This window comes from Echiichthys vipera (genome assembly GCF_963691815.1).
Source record: "Echiichthys vipera genome assembly, chromosome: 8".
In the NCBI taxonomy this organism is placed as follows: Eukaryota; Metazoa; Chordata; class Actinopteri; order Perciformes; family Trachinidae; genus Echiichthys; species Echiichthys vipera.
Window position 1 is genome coordinate 13,241,453 of NC_139833.1, and position 20,140 is coordinate 13,261,592.

General features: G+C 40.5%; 1 protein-coding gene across 1 annotated transcript; it reads right to left on the bottom strand.

The window, feature by feature from the left end:
- Nucleotides 1–1,352: 1,352 nt before the first annotated feature.
- cers2b (ceramide synthase 2b) lies at nucleotides 1,353–18,314 on the bottom strand. Its single transcript, XM_083919074.1, has 11 exons — nucleotides 17,876–18,314; nucleotides 10,370–10,543; nucleotides 9,390–9,507; nucleotides 9,171–9,289; nucleotides 6,568–6,625; nucleotides 6,344–6,394; nucleotides 6,128–6,220; nucleotides 5,503–5,631; nucleotides 4,789–4,895; nucleotides 4,533–4,686; nucleotides 1,353–3,168 (listed from the first exon to the last, which is right to left on the bottom strand). The coding sequence occupies exons 2-11, from the start codon at nucleotides 10,540–10,542 to the stop codon at nucleotides 3,019–3,021; spliced, it is 1,152 nt and encodes a 383-aa protein (XP_083775200.1). The 5' UTR covers nucleotide 10,543; nucleotides 17,876–18,314; the 3' UTR covers nucleotides 1,353–3,018.
- Nucleotides 18,315–20,140: the final 1,826 nt, after the last annotated feature.

A 20,140-nucleotide genomic window follows, 5' to 3' on the forward strand; every position in this document is an offset into this window, starting at 1 on the left:
ACAGTATTGTTCCTTGTTAACTTCCTGTCAGTTGATGGAATTCACATACACTGCAACAGGAAATAAACTAGGACAGATTCAGCATGTTTATGTTTACATCTTTGAAAACATCTTTGTGCTTAACTATATTTATATTTTTATATTAAAAAAAGTTAAAATGAAATAAAGCTCAAGTCCACCCAAAAAGAGCACACGAGCAGAAACCATCACTTTATCTCTAGCGCCATCTGCTGGACCCAACAGCGCAGCTCTAGCTCCACTGCGCATGCGCTCTACCCCGAAGCTCAGACATTTTTGGGCGTCCCAACCTCCTTCCATTAGCCTTGGCACTGGGCTAGGCTAGCGGAGCTGTCTACTGTTTTCCTTCCTCCTCCTCCTATTGGACAGCAGGCAAGCCACATACAAATGACGCGTAATGTTGGGAAATCCATGTTGCTGCTCCGCCCCGCTGGCAGCGAAAGGGACCTGCAGGTCTACAGAGTGAAAACACCCCAGTTTACAGAACCTTCCAATTATGCAAATATGGCAGGCTGTGGTTCTTTTAATGATACAAGTTATTTATAATTATAAAAAAGGATGTCTAACAAGCTGGTCTGAAAACATGTCATGCAGCTAAGACATGAAATATTTGGTATGGCAGGCCTCTAGTTTGTGATGGAAAGTTTGAGACTAAGTACATATACTTGATTATTTCCACTTTATACTTATTCTTTGCTACATTTCAGAGGGAAATATTGCACATTTTAATATAGTAGCATATTAACAAATATATGGTAAACAAAGATGTGCTATAGATTAAGCTAAAGGGATCCTTACACATAGGTGCACTAATAATAATAATCCAGACTTATAGCCTACTTTTACTTATTCTTTGTACTTCAAGCAAGCTAGCCAACATTTTGCTGCTAGTGGGCTACTTTTTAAAGTCTATCAAAGTAAAAATCTGAATGCAGTACTTTTATTTGAGATTTATTTGAGTATTTAAGCAAATGCTTTAGGTATTTATTCCACCATTGCCAACAGATGTCTCTGCACAAATGGAAGAAGTGAAAACGACTCTGCATCAATAATGTCACAAGGCTCAGTTGTTGAGGAGTGGAAGGAGAAAGTTGCAGTAAATGTAAATATTAAATTAAAGCAAAAACCTTCAAAAATAAAGTGTGTTTCCATTTCAAGAAGCATTTCCGTAAAATGTGAGAAGTGTGATTATATATAAAAACATTTAAAAGGATGACATCTTTAGGGTCAAAAGCATGTTTAATGATTTCTATTGTGTTTTATTTACTGGAATTAATGTGTGGGATTTTTGCAGACATTATGCACACATTTTTTTAAAAAGTGCTACATTTTGATTCATGATTTTTGCTTTTATTATTAATAACAATACTTAGCCATCATTAAAACACAAAAAAAATACAAAATAAGAAAAAAAATAACACTGTATTTAGGACACAGCTGGTTCATCTGTGTCACCGGGAAAGTGAGGTTGCTGGTTGGTCTGGGTTAGTAAAAAAGAACGAGGTGGTGGAATGAGGGTGAGTTTGAAAAGAAGGCAGTTTATAAGGAAGAGTGCTGGATGAGAGGATATAGTTTCGGAGTTGGATCTGTGATGTGAGGTGGAGACAGGTAAGAAAAGGAGCGGACATGACGACAGGAGAGAGAGCTTCCCATACATTACAGATAAGGCACTTAACGTACAAACAACTTTAAAGCATAACAACAAAAAGGCAACACTCATTTCTTGATTTCCTCATAAGTCTCAAACACTAAACCACTAAAAAAATGGATTCAATATCTTTTACCTCCTTTACATCAAATCACAATACCTGTAAATCCTGTTTCATACACACGATCATACCAAAAATCATTCAGATAGATATACACTTAAAATTCTAAGCCAGGTTACAAACATAACCCAGGCAACAAGGCAGTGGATTGAAGAAATCTGGCCCCTATTTGTAGAATCAGGAAATGGTTAATCCATCCAATTCCATTTGACTTATTAAAACTCCTGCATGTCAACAAAGCAAACCCACCTTTGCAGTGATTTTATTGATTTATCGGTGGCAGCATCAGTGTGATTCAATCTGATCCAACAGCTCGAGGAAAAACATTCAGCTTCGTCAAAACTAACCGGAAGCTGAGATTTATATTGCAGTGTCTGTTCAGAAAGCAAAGAACTGAGAATGTTAACCTCTGCAGGTCAGACATCTATGCGGGATTAAGAATAAAACAGAAATTAAATCAAGAAAGCAAGATTTTCTCGATGCTTAGCTACGAAACAAACACCAAATTCAATCCTTAAAAGAAGGCAGACTAATTTATAAATGGCACAGGCCGCATCGGAGAGCAGAGGCACGCAGACCGACTGCTAGTTCTTACAGTATGTAAGAGACACTGTATGTTTGTGCAAAGACGTTGCAATAGCTGAACACTTACTTAATTGCATAGACAGAAAATGTAGGGAATTAAATGCCCTATTGTCTCACTTTCACTCTCTTTTGTTCTTTTATTAGAAAACAAAAAAGGTGCGACGAAATAAAGCAACATAAGATTAAAGCGGAAAGCTTCTTAAAAATGGCGTTTTACAGCTGTTAGCTGGCTCTAAGGCACACAGAACAAGGGAAGCTAAAGTAGAAGCAGCATCAACCCCTCTCCTCTCCATTTTCTCCCCTGTCTCTTTGAAATTTTGGGACTGACATCACACACTGACAACGGTATGTTTTTCTCTAATGACAAAGCAAGAAAGCCATGCCACGTAACGTAGTGTTAACCACCTGCTGGATTTCTGTGCCCTCTAAAAGTACGGATGAATGTGTGAGTGGGATCTGTGTTGTGCAAAGGTGTCAAATTTCCTCAGGATACCCGCTGTTCTTGGTTTTAAGGGAATGAGTTGCCCCCTCCCTAGCCCACAATCCTTTCTTCTTTCTTTCTCTCTCTTTTCATCCCTCCCTTCTGCTCCCCCACTGAGGGATATGAGTCCTTCTCGCATTCCTCCGTCCTGACACTTGTTGGCTTTCACTCCGTCTTGCTGTGGTTATTGTTGTGGACTGTGTGACCGTTCTGCACAGGTCCATTTTTCTTCATGTCCATTTTTTCTTCCTCTTCTTCCTCCTCTTCTGATTCATCTGTTTCATCTTTGTCGCTCCTTTCATCGTCCACTTTTTCCTGGAAAAAAAAGAGGTCAAAACACGTCATCAATCAATGCTCAAACTGTAGCGCAGCTCTGGCTAGAGTCAGAACAAACTCAACCATCCAGTGTGTGTGTGTGTGTGTGTGTGTGTGTGTGTGTGTGTGTGTGTGTGTGTGTGTGGCTGAGTAAGAAATATAGAAACTCAAAACATTTTTTTGTAATATTGGTGAAGTGACCCTTATATCTATACCAATATGAATCAAACTGGACTGATGTGTGTATGTCTCTATCTGCTGTATGTATGTGTGTGTGTGTGTGTGTGTGTGTGTGTGTGTGTGTGTGTGTGTGTGTGTGTGTGTGTGTGTGTGTTCGAGCGTGTGTGTGTGTGCGCTCAAAATATCTGTAAAATGTAGATTTGTTTAGTAGCTTGTGTGGAATACCTGGTCATGTTTCATGTATTTAAAGTTTTTGTGTGATATATTGTATCTTATTTGTCTTATAATCCTGGCTGGTTGATGAAAAACTTCTATGATTTTATGGACAAATAAACAGAATCTTTCTCTTCAAATGACAATTCAACCGCTGTCAGTGCTTAGACGTCAGCTATCAGTTTCATCGCTTTCATTCTTTACATAGCAAAAGGCTGCACGTGCTTTCTGTGATGACACTTTAAACTGACACCACAACTCCTTTCATAGCTGACACTTGAAACAACACTTCAACCCCTTTCAGCTCTCAGGTCTTCAGCCCCTATAACTCCAACAAATTTCAGCGTTAATACAGTTTGATCCAACTGCCGTCAGTGCTTGCACCTTCAGCTGACACTTCAACTCACATGGTTTTTCAGTTAATACACTAGAACTGACACAACTTTCAGCACTTTAACTTCCCTCAGCGCTGAAACGTCAATTTCGTTGAGGACAATTCAATGCTATATGTTTATTTTGCTTAGTTTGCTTGTGTTCATGTTTATATTTATGTAGGCACTGTGAAACAAAGTCAAATTCCTTGTAATGAAAATTGCCTGGCAATAAACCTGATTCTGATTCTGATTCATTTTAATTTCAACTTCTTTTGCTATTTCAAATGTTTCAGCTGGAGATTTTCAGTGGGGAGTACACAAACATGTTATTTTGCTTGTATTCTATTTTAGCTTGTTCAGCTTTATTTACTGTGTATTTGTCCTTTTATCTGTGCTGGATGATGACGTGTGAGTGCAGATATTTCCATGATTCAGTGGATGAATAAACAAATTTTTGACATTTGCATTGGCTTTCTATGTTCGCTTACATTGTTGGTGAGGAAGCGGATGGCTATGCGTATGATGAGATATTTCCATGATTCAATGGATGAATAAACACATTTTTGACATTTGCATTGGCTTTCTATGGTCTCTTACATTGTTGGTGAGGAAGCGGATGGCTATGCGTATGATGAGGACAGCCCAGAAGACATGTAGACACTGCAGAGTCATCAAAAGTCCGTTGAAAAAGTAGTAGCCAAAGAAGGGTTCATAGATGGTCACTGGGTAAACCCATGTACAATAAATAATCCTGCAATAGAGATATTATAGGATTAAAGACAAGATAAATAACATGCAGGTGCATATACAAAAACCCATGAAAACATCTATTTAAAAGGTGTGCGACGTGTACCAGAAGGGAAAGATGACCAGCCGAGTGATGATGAAGATTGCAGCAAATACAATGAAGATGTAGTTGCAGGCGTTTCGCCACCCAGCATAGTTGAACATCTTTGCAGACTGTCAGAGGGAGAAAGAAAGAACAAGGGAAAGTTGCAGATGACTGGATGATTTATTTTATTTTATACAAAATCAATTTTATACAAAAATAAAACCCAAACACATGATACAAGAACTATTTATTCATTAAAGTATTAGCACGTAGTTTAATCAACAGGTTTCTTAGCTAGTCACTGTGCATTTTTATATTAAATTAGATTTTAAGTGTTTATTCTGTTTCAGTGTGATCAAATGTGTTTGATTTTGATTATGTTACTTTACTGCGGAGTGTGTTTGGAGCCCTGGACCAAACGATAGTTGATCTGAATGTGAATTTGTTTGAATGTTAGTTGAAAATCAGTTTGGAAGTGTAGCTTCCTCCACAAGGTGGCAGTGTGTCATCAGTGTCAGAGTTTGTCTCAGTTGAAGTTTTATTTCTTTCTGTGAATTATGGATGAAGAAAACCTAAACTCAGTAGGGATGCAGCATGTTAAGAGTCTAAACAGCATTTTTCTTTCTGCTAGGTGATCTTGTGACACTGTGGTGATTATTCATACTGGCCCCATTCATATGTTTACTTGCCAAAGGGTGCTAATAAAAATACCATGAATGTAAGAATGACATTTACCTCGAGGAAGTAATCGGAGGAGTCGTGAACCAGCATGATGAGAGTTCCAGCACGGATGTAGTTAACACACCAGGAGAAGCTGATGAGGAGGATGGTCGCCACATGGTGAACAATCTGCTCCTTAAAGTCCTAAAGAGAAGGGAAAAGGAGACACGGTGGTTATGCTGAAAAAAGGAAAATGTTGGGAATATATGACTGTGTGTCAGGTGGTTTTAATGTGTGTGTATGTGTGTGTGTGTATGTGTGTGTGTGTGTGTGTGTGTGTGTGTGTAGTGGTAAATCCTATTTAACAGGCATCTAGGTTAGAATAATTTGTTGAAAGAACATATTGTGCCTCTTTAGCAAGATTTCCCCCCACTGCGATCAGCTGACCCCGTCTGAGCAAAGTCCACACACACACACACACACACACACAGTCGGACACGTGTAACAACAGTCTAATGTCCAGCCCACAGTCCACGCCAGATGTCACCCTGACCCGATAAGAAGAACATCTTGTCTTCATCTTTACACATGTAAGAGTGTCTACAAGATTTGTTTTCCATTAAAAATTAATTGTTGTGTATCTTTTCTTGTCGGTTTTACACCACCTGAACTAAGAAGGAGAGGAGATAAATTCACTCACTTTACGCTTGACATCAGAAGCCACGCTGAAGAGCAGAGAGCCATAGAAACCCAGCTCAATCATGTAGTACCAATACTGAGATGGCAGGAGAGTCTGAAGGAGAGGGAAAAGAGCTTAGGGAAAATCTTTTTTGAGAGCTGTAACTGACCACGAGCACTGATTAAACGTATTATAATTATTCTCTGGTTGGTGTTAATTACAATCCCAGAGACTTACCAGCACAGGGAAGCCCTGCCACATCTCCTTCAGGTCATATAGCCATGGTTTCTGGAAGGAGAGGAACAGAGTGTATTTATATTAACTGGGCAAGAAAAAGACAGACTACAGTGGAAACTGTCATGTTACGATGGCGGGGCAGGTGGAGAATGAGCATGTGGACATAAAAAGACAATAGGAGGAGGAGGAGGAGGAGGAGTCGAGGTCAACATATCAATACTCACATCGATGAGGGCAGCCAGGCCAGCAATGAAAGCAAGAAGGTAAAACGTAAATCTCCAACTGCAAGAGAACACACACACATACAAACACACTTTCTACTCAGTCAATGAGGAAAAGACAATAGACGCATTTTCTACCAGCAGACACATAAACACACACACACACACACACACACACACGCACGCACGCACGCACGCACACACACACACACACACACACACACTCTGACAGTCGCAAACACACAAGAATGCCAGCTGGAAAGAAATTCCAGACTGAATGGACAGCCTGGAAAAATCTGGTGAACTGCACTGAGGATGTCAAATCAGGACACACACACACACACACACACACACACACACACACACACACACACACACACGTGAGAGCTGTCAGACAGTATCCTCCTTGTTAATATCCTGTTACAGAGACAGTGAGGGCTGATTCCCACTACAGCCTCTCATACAGGTGTGAGGAGGACTTTACACAGCAGCAGAGACAAAGAGACCCGGAAACACCAGAACAGAAAAGTGAACACAGAGAAAGAAAAATACCCTGAGAGTCCGAGAGATATACCAGTGGGGAAAACAAGGGGGAGAGTAACAGAAAGCCTGTTGTGTGCACACAAACAACAGATTGATTCACAAGAGATATGACGTAACACGGACAGTGAAAGACACACCATAACCAGGCAGCAACGAACATGCAGTCACGTGCACGTCTATGCACAATCATCTTTCACGCACACGCACACACACACACACACACACACACACACACACACACACACACACACAAACACACACACACACACACACACACGCACACACACACACACACACACACACACACACACACACACAGCAGATAGAGACATACACACATCAGTCCAGTTTGATTCATATTGGTATTGATATAAGGGTCACTTCACCAATATTACAAACATTTTTTTGAGTTTCTATATTTCTTACTCAGCCACAACACTATGAAAGCAGGTTGAAATTAAATTTGTTGTGCTCATATCGCTTAAAAACTAAGTTTACAAAATTCCTCAGCAACAGTATCACCATTACTGTAATGTGGTTAACACAGGACACTTTTTATAAGGTGCCAGAAACTGATGTGTCGGCTGATGGAGTTGCCCAGCTGTTGTGTAAATGTTGGAGGTGTTTCAGAGCACTTTAAGGACTCATGAGACATGTTAAGGGATAGATTACCATTTTCAAAGACTGTCTAAAAATAATTTTTAGGTGCCCATATGTGACAATTTGACAGTTGCCAAACTCTGGAATTCAGGTCCCTCACACGATGCCATTGGGCCCAAGAATACTTTTTCCCATTGACTAACATTTTGAAAGAGATGTCTATAAATGCAAGGATAGTTTTTTTCCGAGCGTCACAAGCAGGGCATCAGCCACCAGCCAAATTTGCCAAGTGACGGGTAGAGTTTGAAGAAAAAAAAAACGTGATCTATCGAGTGGCTGGTAAAGTTTGAGCATGAAATTATCCTGATGATTAGATTTGGTCCACTAACATTTGGGAAGTCTATAAGAGCCGAAACGTTTGGCTTCATGCACCATTAAATAAATTTCATAGGAATGAACAGGACCTGTATCCATTACTTTTTATACATCCATAATATGCACACAGAAACATTGCCAGAGAGGTCTTTATGGGCACCTGACTATGGTTTTAAGACAGACTTGGAAAAGATGAGAACCTCTTCTTTAAAATGTTAAAGTGCTAAGAAAACACTAGCTCCAGAATATGGAGCGGAAATGTTTAAGTAATTGCACAATTTGTGCGACTCTATCAATGATTTAGGCATATCAATAATGGAAACAAAACACCCATCTGTTCCACCTTGTGGTGAGATTATTTTTTGTCAACTGCTGTTTCCAAACACTTGGACGTTTTTTTTAATGGGGACTACTTCTTTAGTTCTGCTCACAATAAAGTCGGTTTCTTCTTGTAATTTTTGGTGAACTGGCCCTTTATGGATCTGCTGACACACATGAACGATGACCATGACAATGAAGCTAATGGTAACGGCAGTCACGTCACTACAGAGAAGCAGTAGTACATATTGAACAACAACAGTAATGCATTTGCCTGTGTGTATCAGTCCTAGTGATGCAACAGTAGTATGCTATTTGCTGCTGTTTATCCATAGTACTGTACATAGGTGTCATCTGTCGCCAAGGTGTGAATCCTTTCAGCTGACACTAGCTAGTTTCAGTAGCCTTGTATTATCAGGTGATCATGCTGTTGGTTTAACTCTGTTATTTTTTTTAACAGTGGTGACAGAGCCCCTGGTGCAGAGGCCCTGTGCTAACGAGTGTGAATGGTTGGATTTGCGTGTGCGTGTGTGAGAAGAGTCGGGGCGGCAGGCCTGGTAGCAACAGAGTGGCATTGTAATGAGTGCATGTTAAAAATAGAGATCTACTTTTGCCTTCAGAAATGTGCTCATATAGCCGGAAGAACGCAAGGGTAGGCAGCTGTTTCAACCTGCTGCATAGCTCTATAGACATGTGTTCATACTGTATGTGTGTGTGTGTGTGTGTGTGTGTGTGTGTGTGTGTGTGTGTGTGTGTGTGTGTGTGCTTACCTGGCCTCTCGAAACTTTTTGAGCAAACTCGGTCTGTCCTGGTTCCTTCGTCTCCTGAACCATCGCTGCACTTGTCTTTCCGAAAAGCCGGTCTTCTTGCAAAGACTTGCTATTGAAGTCTGCGAACAGCACAAAAAGGTCACACTTATGTATTTAATTAACACACACAGCATGCCACTCTGTATTTTTAAGCGTGTAAGCATGTGTGCGAACAGGTACCTGTGAGGGGTTTTTGGTACTGTTACAGAAGTAGGACTCCAGTGTGTCATTGTGAGGGACCTTGAGCCGCACTGTCTCTTTCACCCCGAGCAGAGAAGCCAGGGGTGTTGCAACCGTCCTGTCATCACAAAAACAATGTTTTCAGTTAGCCCACTTTATAATTCTTCTCTCTATGATTGGAGGGCAGTTAGGCAAAGGATTATCTGCTGGAAACAGGAGCCTTGGACTTGTGTGATAAACATTACGATCATAAAGTAGGGCACAGCATTGGAAATATTAATATATGTAGTGAAGACTTTGGGGGAATTTCTAGAAAGGCATTAAGTGTTTTTTTGGTGAAACTAGGACACTTCAACACACACATCCTCAACGCGACAGCACATAAGACCTATACAGGCAGGGGTTGGGTTAGCGTTAGGGTTTCAAGAGTCACCATTTCAGTATCTGACCAAATGTCTCCACTTCTGTTCCTCGTTTTGGCATTTAATAATGGACAGAAACATTATGGTGTCACAGTGAAGTTGAAGTTTAGGATCTAAAATGTCATCATTTTATCTTATTGAGACATTTGTGTGAAATGTTGACAACACCAATGTAGGAATTCTTGAGTTATGGCCAAACATGTGTTTTGTGAGGTCACTAGTGACCTTTGACCTCCAAAATCGAATCTAATCCTTGAGTCCAAGTGGACATGTGTGCCAAATTTAAAGAAAATCCCTCCAGGGGTTCCTGAGATATGACATTCACAAGAATAGGACAGATGGACGTACGGACAACCCAAAAACATGATGCGTCCGGTCAGACTGTCGCTGACGCAGAGGCATATAAAGGAAGAGAAGTTAACAATCAAGGGGAAAAGACAAGAGTTAGACTGGGCGGAAAGAAGTTTAAATACAGAGGATGCAAATTGCGATTTAATAACCAAAGACTCAGATGAGGAGCACAGATATCTAGTAAGACAGCGTGTAAAATGGACTGACCTTTCAAAGATCTGACGAATAATGAGGAACACGAGGGCGATGGGTAGCGCCACCCACAAGTCCTTGGCTTTGGCGTATACTCGTCCATCCCGATCCTCCAGATCGGCCCAGCCCAGGCCCTCTGGAAACCACAGCCGCTCCTGCCAGAACCACTCGCTCAGCCCAGACAGCATCCTGCAACACAGGACACACAAGGATTCAGCACCAACTCTTTGAGTTTATTAGGCTCAACATACATGTGAACCCTAAAGACGGTTCCACCTAAAATCTAAATGCACAGTCTATGAGGGCTTGCTTTAGGGGCTTTAAAGGCAGCAGCTGTACATGCCTGGCTGTGTGTGGGGAAGGACATCTGTGATTGGGAATGTTTGCCACCATGTCATTAGGAGAATTAAATGATGGCACCAATGTTTCCCTCTCACTGGACAAGCCTGTAGGTTTTTCCTAATGCATATAACAGAGCACAAGCAGCATGCTGGGAGCTCAGCTTAGGAGGCCCACGTGAGGGAGGAGAAAGTCGACCAACAACTGAGCTCTGGGCTTTCAACACCAGCGCTTTCCTTAACAGTTGACAACAGCTGCAAGAGGTTTTTTTATTTTTTAATTCAGAGAGTACAGAGGTAAATATTTCTGCTGCTAAGTTCGGGAGTGGCAGAGAAAGAGAGAAAAAGGAGTGGCGACGAGGGAGAACTAGCATAGGAGGGATGTGAGTCATGATTCCTCCATATGTGCGGAGCAGCGGGGGCGCCCCCTCGCACTTCATCTCTGGAGTCCCCTTGCAGATCTACAGTAACTCCCCCTTCGACCCACTGCAGCTGTAAATGCCAGAGTCCTGTAACCATTTACTTCCACTCCCATCCCCACCCTGCTGCTCCCCGCCAGTAATCAAGAAGGATTCCCTCTTTGGCCCTGAAACCATATGTGTAATGCTCTCCCTCCCTTGAAATAACTGTAAAATATGCAGCTGAAATTAGACTTGGATGTAAAGAACTGATACAGAGAAGCAGTGTGGTTAAACAACTATGGCAGGGAAGAAACAGTATGCTTCATGTTTAAGATTAAAAAAGAATACATCTTTAAATTAAGTTTGAAAAGAACATATTTTTGACCTATTTGTTTACAAAAAAAAACTTTTCCTTTTAACTTAAAGGTTCTCTACGCAGTATACTGGAAAACAAAAGGTGGACTGGGATTGTGTATCTATAATATACAGGTATGTATGATTATACTGTATATAGCCTATAGTATGTGAAATATTCTTTAATTAAGTTACAGTATCTGTTTAAGAGAGCAGCCTTCTGAGTGGTTCTTCTGAGTGCACATTACAAAGAAGAAAGATCCACTTTAATTCCAGCTAAAACATTCACTTCATCGGCCGCCATATTACTAATGTGTGAATTGGTCTCAAAAATGGATGGGCTCAAAGGAACTTTGTTTACATGAAAAGAAAAATTGGATGACATCTGGAACAGTCTGATCAATGGATCAAGAAACCTGGTACTTCATTGTACTGAACTTGACAGTTTTAACGACAAATTTTGGGAACAAAAGAGTATTGAGGTTTGATACCCAGCCCCTTTTTCTCAGTGTCCTTATCTTAGCTGCTCCGACACTGTCCATGAGACGGTGTCATGCATGAGTGTGTCGGTTATTTTCCACAGCATGTCTTGTTAGTCATGGCCCCTGTTTCCTGTTGCAACAGCACGGCTGGCCGAGCGTTGGGCTTTCCCCTCTCTCCCTCTCTCTCTCTCTCTTTCTCTCTCTCTCTCTCTCTCTCTCTCTCTCACTCTCTCCCTGCTCAGGTGGAAGATGGGAAGGGTGACATGTTTTTCCCAGTTATTTTGCCAACTCTTCCACATCTCACTTCTCCTGGAGTGTCCTTCCGGATCTTGTGAGCGCTGCTGAACAGCTCCATAATGAGCATTGTAATCTAACCAAAAACAGATAACTAAATGAGCTGCTGAGCACATATAAAAGACTGTTCAAAGGGCAAAACAGGTGGACTCTGTTGACTTCTGTGTGCTGAATGACCACTAAGACAAGGTTTCCACACCTTCTTAAAGGTCAAATTGAAGGGGTTTTCAGGTCCAATTCCCTCAAATTCAAGGACACGGACCAACATTAATTACCGTTACAACACTTATAGTTTCTGTCATGAGAAAACGCAGGCTTTGCAGAAGCTCACAGACAACAGAAAATCTGTGTCCAGTATAGCTAAACATTGGCTCTATGTTAGCTTTCAGCGTCATTCGACTTGCACAATTGCACAAAAGTTACCATCCCGTTATCTCGAGGCAGGTGGCACACTTGCAGACAGCAGAGTGTAGCCTATTTACTAATGTTAAGTAGAAAAATCTCTTAAGAACATCAATCTCTATTATTGCATGAAATATATAAATTCAGGCACTCAAATTCACAAACTTTCAAGGATTTCAAGGACCCGTGGTAACCATGTTAATGACAACAAACTGTTAATAAGTGTTTCCGTTGTAACTAGGCTCGACATAAACACACGCACACCCAAAAATAAACAATCAAGGAAACTTTTAAACATGGACAATTTTGTATTCTTTGCATTGCTGCCTGCGTGGAGGCGATTTAGACTCGGGGAAGATATTTTAAGGGATTCTAGTTGAGGTCATGCAGTGAATTCAGCATGTTGAAGCTCGTTTCCCCCCCACAGCTTTCCTAACAACACATTCCATTGGCCCACAGGATCATATGACCAGACTCTGACCATTTCAAAGGTCCAATAAAACGAAAGGATGCCTCTGGCAGGGGAGGGAGAAAGGAAGTTCTCTCACTGTCCTCTCTCTCTCTTCCTCGATGTGAATACCCATTACAACGAGGATGTGGTGATTGTAAACATAGATCCAGCTTCAGGCTCCAGATGTTACTGATGTGCTTCTTCTCTGCTATACCTTAATCCTAAGTTTACAAAAACCCATAATGCAGTTTCTCAGAAAATGGATGGATGAAGCCTCAAAGGAAACCCTAAACAAACCAGACTGGAACCTGGTACAGAGACCAGGAATATTTAGAGAATGTAAACATGCTGCCACCATACCAGGGGAGCGCCCCAGCTTTCCCATTCACTCTCCATGGATGGATAACATCTTATTGAGTTTAAAAGTCACCCCATACTTTGTTTATGTGAATGGGAGGAGGCTGAGTCGACAAGAGGAAGTCATGAGACGGTAGCAGTGTGTCACTCATAGCATACCATCTACGTGTGCATAACTATCCATTAACTAACAGCTGACTCATTCAAACGACAGCTTTGTTTCTTAAACATTACAAGGAGACAGACAGCTTAGACGGCGCACACATGAGCGGTCAAAGCGGAGTTTTCAGTGCCTCAAGTTTGAAGGTTTAATAAGTCAGCGTCCGAACAGCACTTCGACAAAAGGTCACAAGACAAAAGAGTCGAAATGAGGCAAGTCAGCAGTCCTGAATTATTTCAGAGCCTTGAACATTACTGTAGCTCATATAAGGTCTGAAATACAATACTAGGGCTGTTCTTGATTAAAGAAATTCTTAGTCCATATACATTCATACAATGTTGCCGACTAATCGATTAGTTGATTTAATGGACAGATCTGTAAAAAAAAAAGCACTGACTTAAATCTTGCGTTTACCAGAGATGTGTTCTTAAGTTTCTTTAAAACAAAACATAAAAAATTACTAATCGACTTAAAAAAGAATCAGTCAACAAATCTCTGTTTTATGCTTCTTGTGGTCAACACGTTTCAGACGGCGGCATGATCCCTCACAAACGTCCGTCCGTTCATACTGATTGCGGTCAGAGCAGCTCCAAGAACGCACCTCTCAGCGATGGATGTATGCTCTCAGGCAACAGAAGTTCAACTGCGCAATATTACATCCGACCACAAGAAGCATGGAACACATTTAAGATCAAAACGACTGATTAGTCGATTAATCAACTAAGACGGGGCAGCCCTATACAGAACACTGTACGGACAGGATATCGCTTTTAAAAGTTTAAAGGCCTTAATCGAGATGGCTGTTTGATGTTGAAATGACGTTTAAAAAATAGCTGGATGACAACACACGCGTAGCGGCACAAACTTTTTCAGGGCGTAGACCTCAGCACACTACGTCCCCTTTTCTAGATAAAAGATGATTGCAAGCACCTGAGCAAGGAGCCAGTGAACTCACAGATAACACATGCAGAGTGTAACCGCTGGCTGGCTCTACAAAATATAATATCAAAATGTAACCATTTTTTAGCATTTTTTGGCAGCAGCATGAGACATAAGAATGACTACAAAAAAGGACTGTAATCAATGTCTTCACTCAGTCCTGGATAAGTTGTGGCCTGCATCTGGTTTGTCACGTTTTAAGTAATGACGGAAATATGTTCTGTCAGGTACTGCATATTCAGATTCATGTTTACTTATTCTTCCGTTAGATATTTCCTAAATGTAATCATTGTTTAATAACTGTTTTTTTGCTAGTCTAATGAAAAGAACAATTATGTATCAGTGCCAAAACTCAAGCATCATATTACCACTATAGCAAGTCTAGAAATGATCCTTGGCTCTGAGCCTGTTTAATTGGGCTGGTAGTGGCACTGTAGTAGTTATCTCTCAGAACTGCTGCAATAAAACAGGCTATAAACACGCAACAACATATTCAAATTTCACTGATAAATCTGACTGTTTGGCAAATTCAAATATTGTAATAAAACGATGTACTGAGTCACAATTCCTAACATGGCTGATAACATCTAATTATTATAAGGATATATTAGAGCTGAAACAATGAGTCAATGAACTGACAAAAAGAGAATTCAACAATTATTTGGATAATCAATTGATTGAAACTTTTATTTGAACTGGGAAGACCATTGAGTGAAAGCTCTCCTTTACAAGGATGGCTTGATAGTTCATATAAAATAATAAAAGTATACGCAAGTTACAGTACACATCAAGCTTATCCTTTTAAATAGATTTAAAGTCTAATTTCACATGCAGATCCTTAATCGTTTATGTCATTTATTCAGGCAGAAATGCCAAACATTCAATGGGTCCAGCTTCTCAGATTTTAATATGATTTCTCTGTCAAATATGACGGGAACTGAATATGTTTGGATATGGACTGTTGGCTGGATACATCTACCTATTTAAATAGGTCACGTCTGCCGATGGGACACTTTATGAACGATTACCAGAGAAAATACATGGCTGACTATATCCATCGATAATGACAGTAGTCATTAGTTGCATCCCTGGATAAAAAATGCTGTTTTATTGTTATTTCAACACTGATTAAAGTGAGATTAAAATGTTTAATGGAAACATGGATACACGTAATGTACTGGTGAAAAGGTGTGGCCATTGTCAAAACATTAATATCAGCTTTCAAAACTCAAATCCGTCGAACTGTAGATAACAGTAGATGATAGGTACGTGAACCTTCTGCACTGACATCCACAACCACAGTTTACGGATCACATTAAAAAAAACTATGAAACCATGAATGGACGTATTATGGGATGAAGTGTAAAGTTAGGAGCTAGTGGTTCATCAGCTGTAACTCAAGTCATGTCTTGCACATTTTGAGGGGGTTCTTAGGGTGAGTCAGACACATCCTCCACATTTTAGACATTCCTCTGTATCTTGGTTTTGACTGAAAACTAATCAGTGGAGTTCTAGTTTAAATAAGATACAGTGGTTGGGCAAACACAGAGATCGCAGAAAACGATATACGGCGAGTGGAAGAAAATGTAAAATCATCCCAAGGGCAGACAGCCGGTCTGCGGTGATCTGTCTCATCGCTGTTACCCAATCTCCTGTGTTATAGATAGAGATCACAAGAAAGTCCATTTCAATACATCTGACACTAATCTGTGACCCTCATGAATTATTAATGCGGAGATTCAATCAGTCAGCAGACTGATTTGAATAGGCCTGTTCAGGAGGTGTGAGGGTAACATTGTCATGTTGATTCTCCTGGATTCTGACTGGATTCAGGCCAACCAAGCCCTGAGTAAGTACAGCTACCTTGCCCACAGCAATTAGATGGCCCCTGGGTATATGTGAGGATATTAATTCTGTGGAGTTGAAGCTCTAAACGGTAATGATTCCTGTCTTCAACTGAATTACTGATTACTCAGTGAACAGAGCTGAAGAAGCAGGAGTTGTGATCATTGACAGATGATAGGTGAAGTTATTTGTCCAGATTAGAAAACACAGAACACAAAACTAAAGCATAAAAAAGATGTTTCTCTCTCTCTCTCTCTCTCTCTCTCTCTCTCTCTCTCTCTCACTCTTTCTCTCAGTTGACTGTCAGGGTCTTGAGGGGGCTAATGTAATGTTTGACCTCGGTGCAAAGCTTTTATCAGTATGAGAGTTTCTCTACCTAATCAATTATTCAGTAAAGTCTTTCAAATCCAATCAAAAAACACAAATAGCCTCGTCTGGAGAACAACTTCCATACAACAGTGATCTTTTGGGTGAACCCTAACTTGAATAGAAATACAGTTTATACTGATACACAGTATATAATAAGACAAGCAGCAATATCTCACACTTAAGAGCTGCTAATCAAATGCATAAATACTTAATAAATAACAAACTGTGATACATTGTCTCTTGGTTGACTATTTAATCATTTGACTAATAGTATAAGTGTCAGGCTTTCTGGGCTTCACCTTCACACGATGTTTGACCTGTATGCAAAGCTTGACAACACACACACACATATTTGCCTATCATTATGTCATATATTTGTATAGCCTAAACTTGAGAATGAATGAGTGCTCATGGTGATATAAACAAATATCATCTGGTTGCAAACAAAACAACACTGTGTCATATTTATTCATATTTATTGGTACTCCCAGTGGCTGGAGCAGCGGCCATCCTATGTGAATTTATGAATTGTTCTTATTATTTAAATAAAAGTGTTTTTCTGTCAATATGTAGTTCATACTGGATTAAATGTAGCTATTCAAAGAGAGAGTGAGGGGGGAAGCTAAGTGAAGACAGAGCAATGGTGGCAGCAGGGTGGGGGGTGGTGGTGGTGGGGTCCCAAAATGCAACAAATCACTGTAATTAAAAAACAAACCAAATTTAAAAGGGTATACACGTGCTATCACCATGGATACGCCTCTCTCTAGCTCGTGGTGTTATATCCACACACTGTAGTTGTGCAGTTACAGTGATAATGTGACATAATCTGCTGCTAGTTAGCAAACTTTAGAAACCGACCCACCACCACTGGGCCACGCGCCGGGCTGCCCCGTGCCTGCATATGTAGCCTACAACAAAAGGTTATTGACGTGCGTTCAAATGGCTACAGTAGAGCGACATTTGTGTGCAGCAAAACATCAAGAATGGGCCTGCTCGTAATATTTAATGAACCGATGCATGAGTGCGTAATGACGTCCGGACGAAAGTGAGGATGCGGAGCGTGCGCCCGCCGCACTCACGCGCACATAAACGAATAACGTCTCCGACATGAAAGTGAAGCGGTACTTACTTTGATGTTTTCCTCCGTAGCGAGGCGTGAAATGCGGCCTGCAGTTAGAAAACAATGTGTTTCTTTCTCACAAAGTCGTCCGGGTCCCACCGAGCTGAAATAAAAAGCTAACGGTCCTGCTGAGGGCTCGCCCGGCTGTGCTCTGGAGGCGCAGTTTGTGTCCAAGTTTAGTATCCGGGCTGATTTTTACATCTCTCCATGGCGTACAAAGTTTGTTTTTCCCTTTCAGAGAAACACTGATTGTGAGGTGACACCAGAAAAGAAGTGTCTACAGATTGGAGAATGTGTGAGATGCTGCAATGCGACCGGGTATTTTTCTCCCACCGACAATTGTTCTTTTTTTTTGGTCTCTCGTCGTGTCCCAGTTTATTTTTTCTAACTTGTGTTGTCCCCGGGAGGAGTCGGCGGGGTCGGTCTGTGGGTGTCTGTGGCCGGGCAGAGGCGGAGGACGGGCCGGCACGAGAGCGGAGTGAGAGGCGCAGACAGAGGGAGGAGTGAGGGGATAACGGAGAGGGAGGGACGCAGATGACGTCCACCAAGCACATGAGAGCGTTTGGCTGACACACACACGCACGCACGCACACACACACACACACACACACACACACACACACACACACACGGGAAGCAAACTATGTAATTCTCTACTATGGAAACAATTTGATTGTCAATTTATTAAAACAAGGAAAATTTCACATCCATCTCGGCGAACCTTTAATCCCTTCAAAATTGGATTTCAGAATTATTTTTGGGTCTATCTAAATTATAAATAACAAGAAAAGCATTTATACAGCTGATATATACTAGGATATTTTTTCAAGGAAATGTGATTTTATAGCCTCCATTTCAATTAGATATTTTTGTATTTATTTATTCACTTTGTATTTATAGTTTTTTAAAACTTCCTTTTCTTGTACTTTTTCTTCTTAAAGTACTCATGACATCATAATGTAAGATTGTAATGTTACACACATATATGTATATATATACATATATATATATATATATATATATATATATATATATATATATAGTACATAACATATCACACAATTAAGGACTTTGTTGAAGTGCCTTGGTTATTTAAAAAAAAACATGCTAGGACAACAGAGGTATAGCCACAGCAGATATTATATCAAACTCTGGACAATAAAATATAACAAAATATAACAGTATTTCAGAATAAATCAAGCACTTATGAGTTGTTCTCTCATTTTGTTCTCCGTGTATATATATATATATATATATATATATATATATATATATATATATATTGCGCATTATGCCTGTTCTACAACTGTATGTGTCACATGATGTTTGTGAGGATTTGCAAATAAAGTTTTGGGAAAAAATACACATGCACACTCACTCACTCACTCGCACGCACGCACACACACACGCACACACACACACACACACACACACACACACACACACACACACACACACACACACACACACACACAGACTTCTGCATTTTGTTTCCACTTGTAGAAAAGTCGTACCCCCCTCTTCTGTAGACATAAGATCTGAATAAGGGGAGCAGACCTGTAGTGTGGCCATAGCCTCACATTTTATATTTTGATAAAAGACACAACGTCTCACGTCACTCTGCAGCTTTGGCTCCAGCTTTACTGTAGCTGACCTATGACCTCCTGTTATTTGCAAGCGTAGCATGATCCACTGTTGTACTCATTTAATGTGAATCTGCAGCTGTAAAATACATTTTCATACTATTTCTATAGCAATATAATTATTAACGGGGGTAATTGTCAACCGTTTTGCTTTCTGCAGAATCACACATTTGCTCCATTGCTCTTCAGAGCCCCTGACCTACATTTGTGATGAAACACTGACATTGCCTCAAATTATCTTCTGCATGAAGATAATTGAACAGGAGTGAATGAACAGGTTATCGCTCAGTGGCATGTATAAATAAACAGCTTACGAATCTAAAATAACAGACTTTTGACCTTTTTAAACAAACAAACAAAAAGCTATTCTAGATGTTTGCCTTTGCAGGGTAATGAAGTATGTAATGTTTGCATTGCAGTTGCCCTTCTTTCAGGCCCAGCAGGTTTTCAAAGGGGATAAGGGAAAGGTTATATTGCTATCTTGTGACCCATGAACTATATATATGTAAAAAGCATGTGAGGGGTTACAGGCTGACGCGCTGTACAGAATGACTTAAGGTCTGACTAACCCGGAGCCTGTAAAAAGAGCACACTCCAGATAGTGACCGTTTGCACATGTGTGACAGGATCT

Coding starts and splice junctions, on each gene's coding strand:
- cers2b (XM_083919074.1), bottom strand. CDS start 10,542: ATGCTGTCTGGGCTGAGCGAGTGGTTCTGGCAGGAGCGGCTGTGGTTT. Junction 6,626..9,170: donor AAAAAGTTTCGAGAGGCCAG/GTAAGCACACAC, acceptor GTTCTCTTGCAG/TTGGAGATTTACGTTTTACC. Junction 3,169..4,532: donor TCCGCTTCCTCACCAACAAT/GTAAGAGACCAT, acceptor TTTTTTTTCCAG/GAAAAAGTGGACGATGAAAG.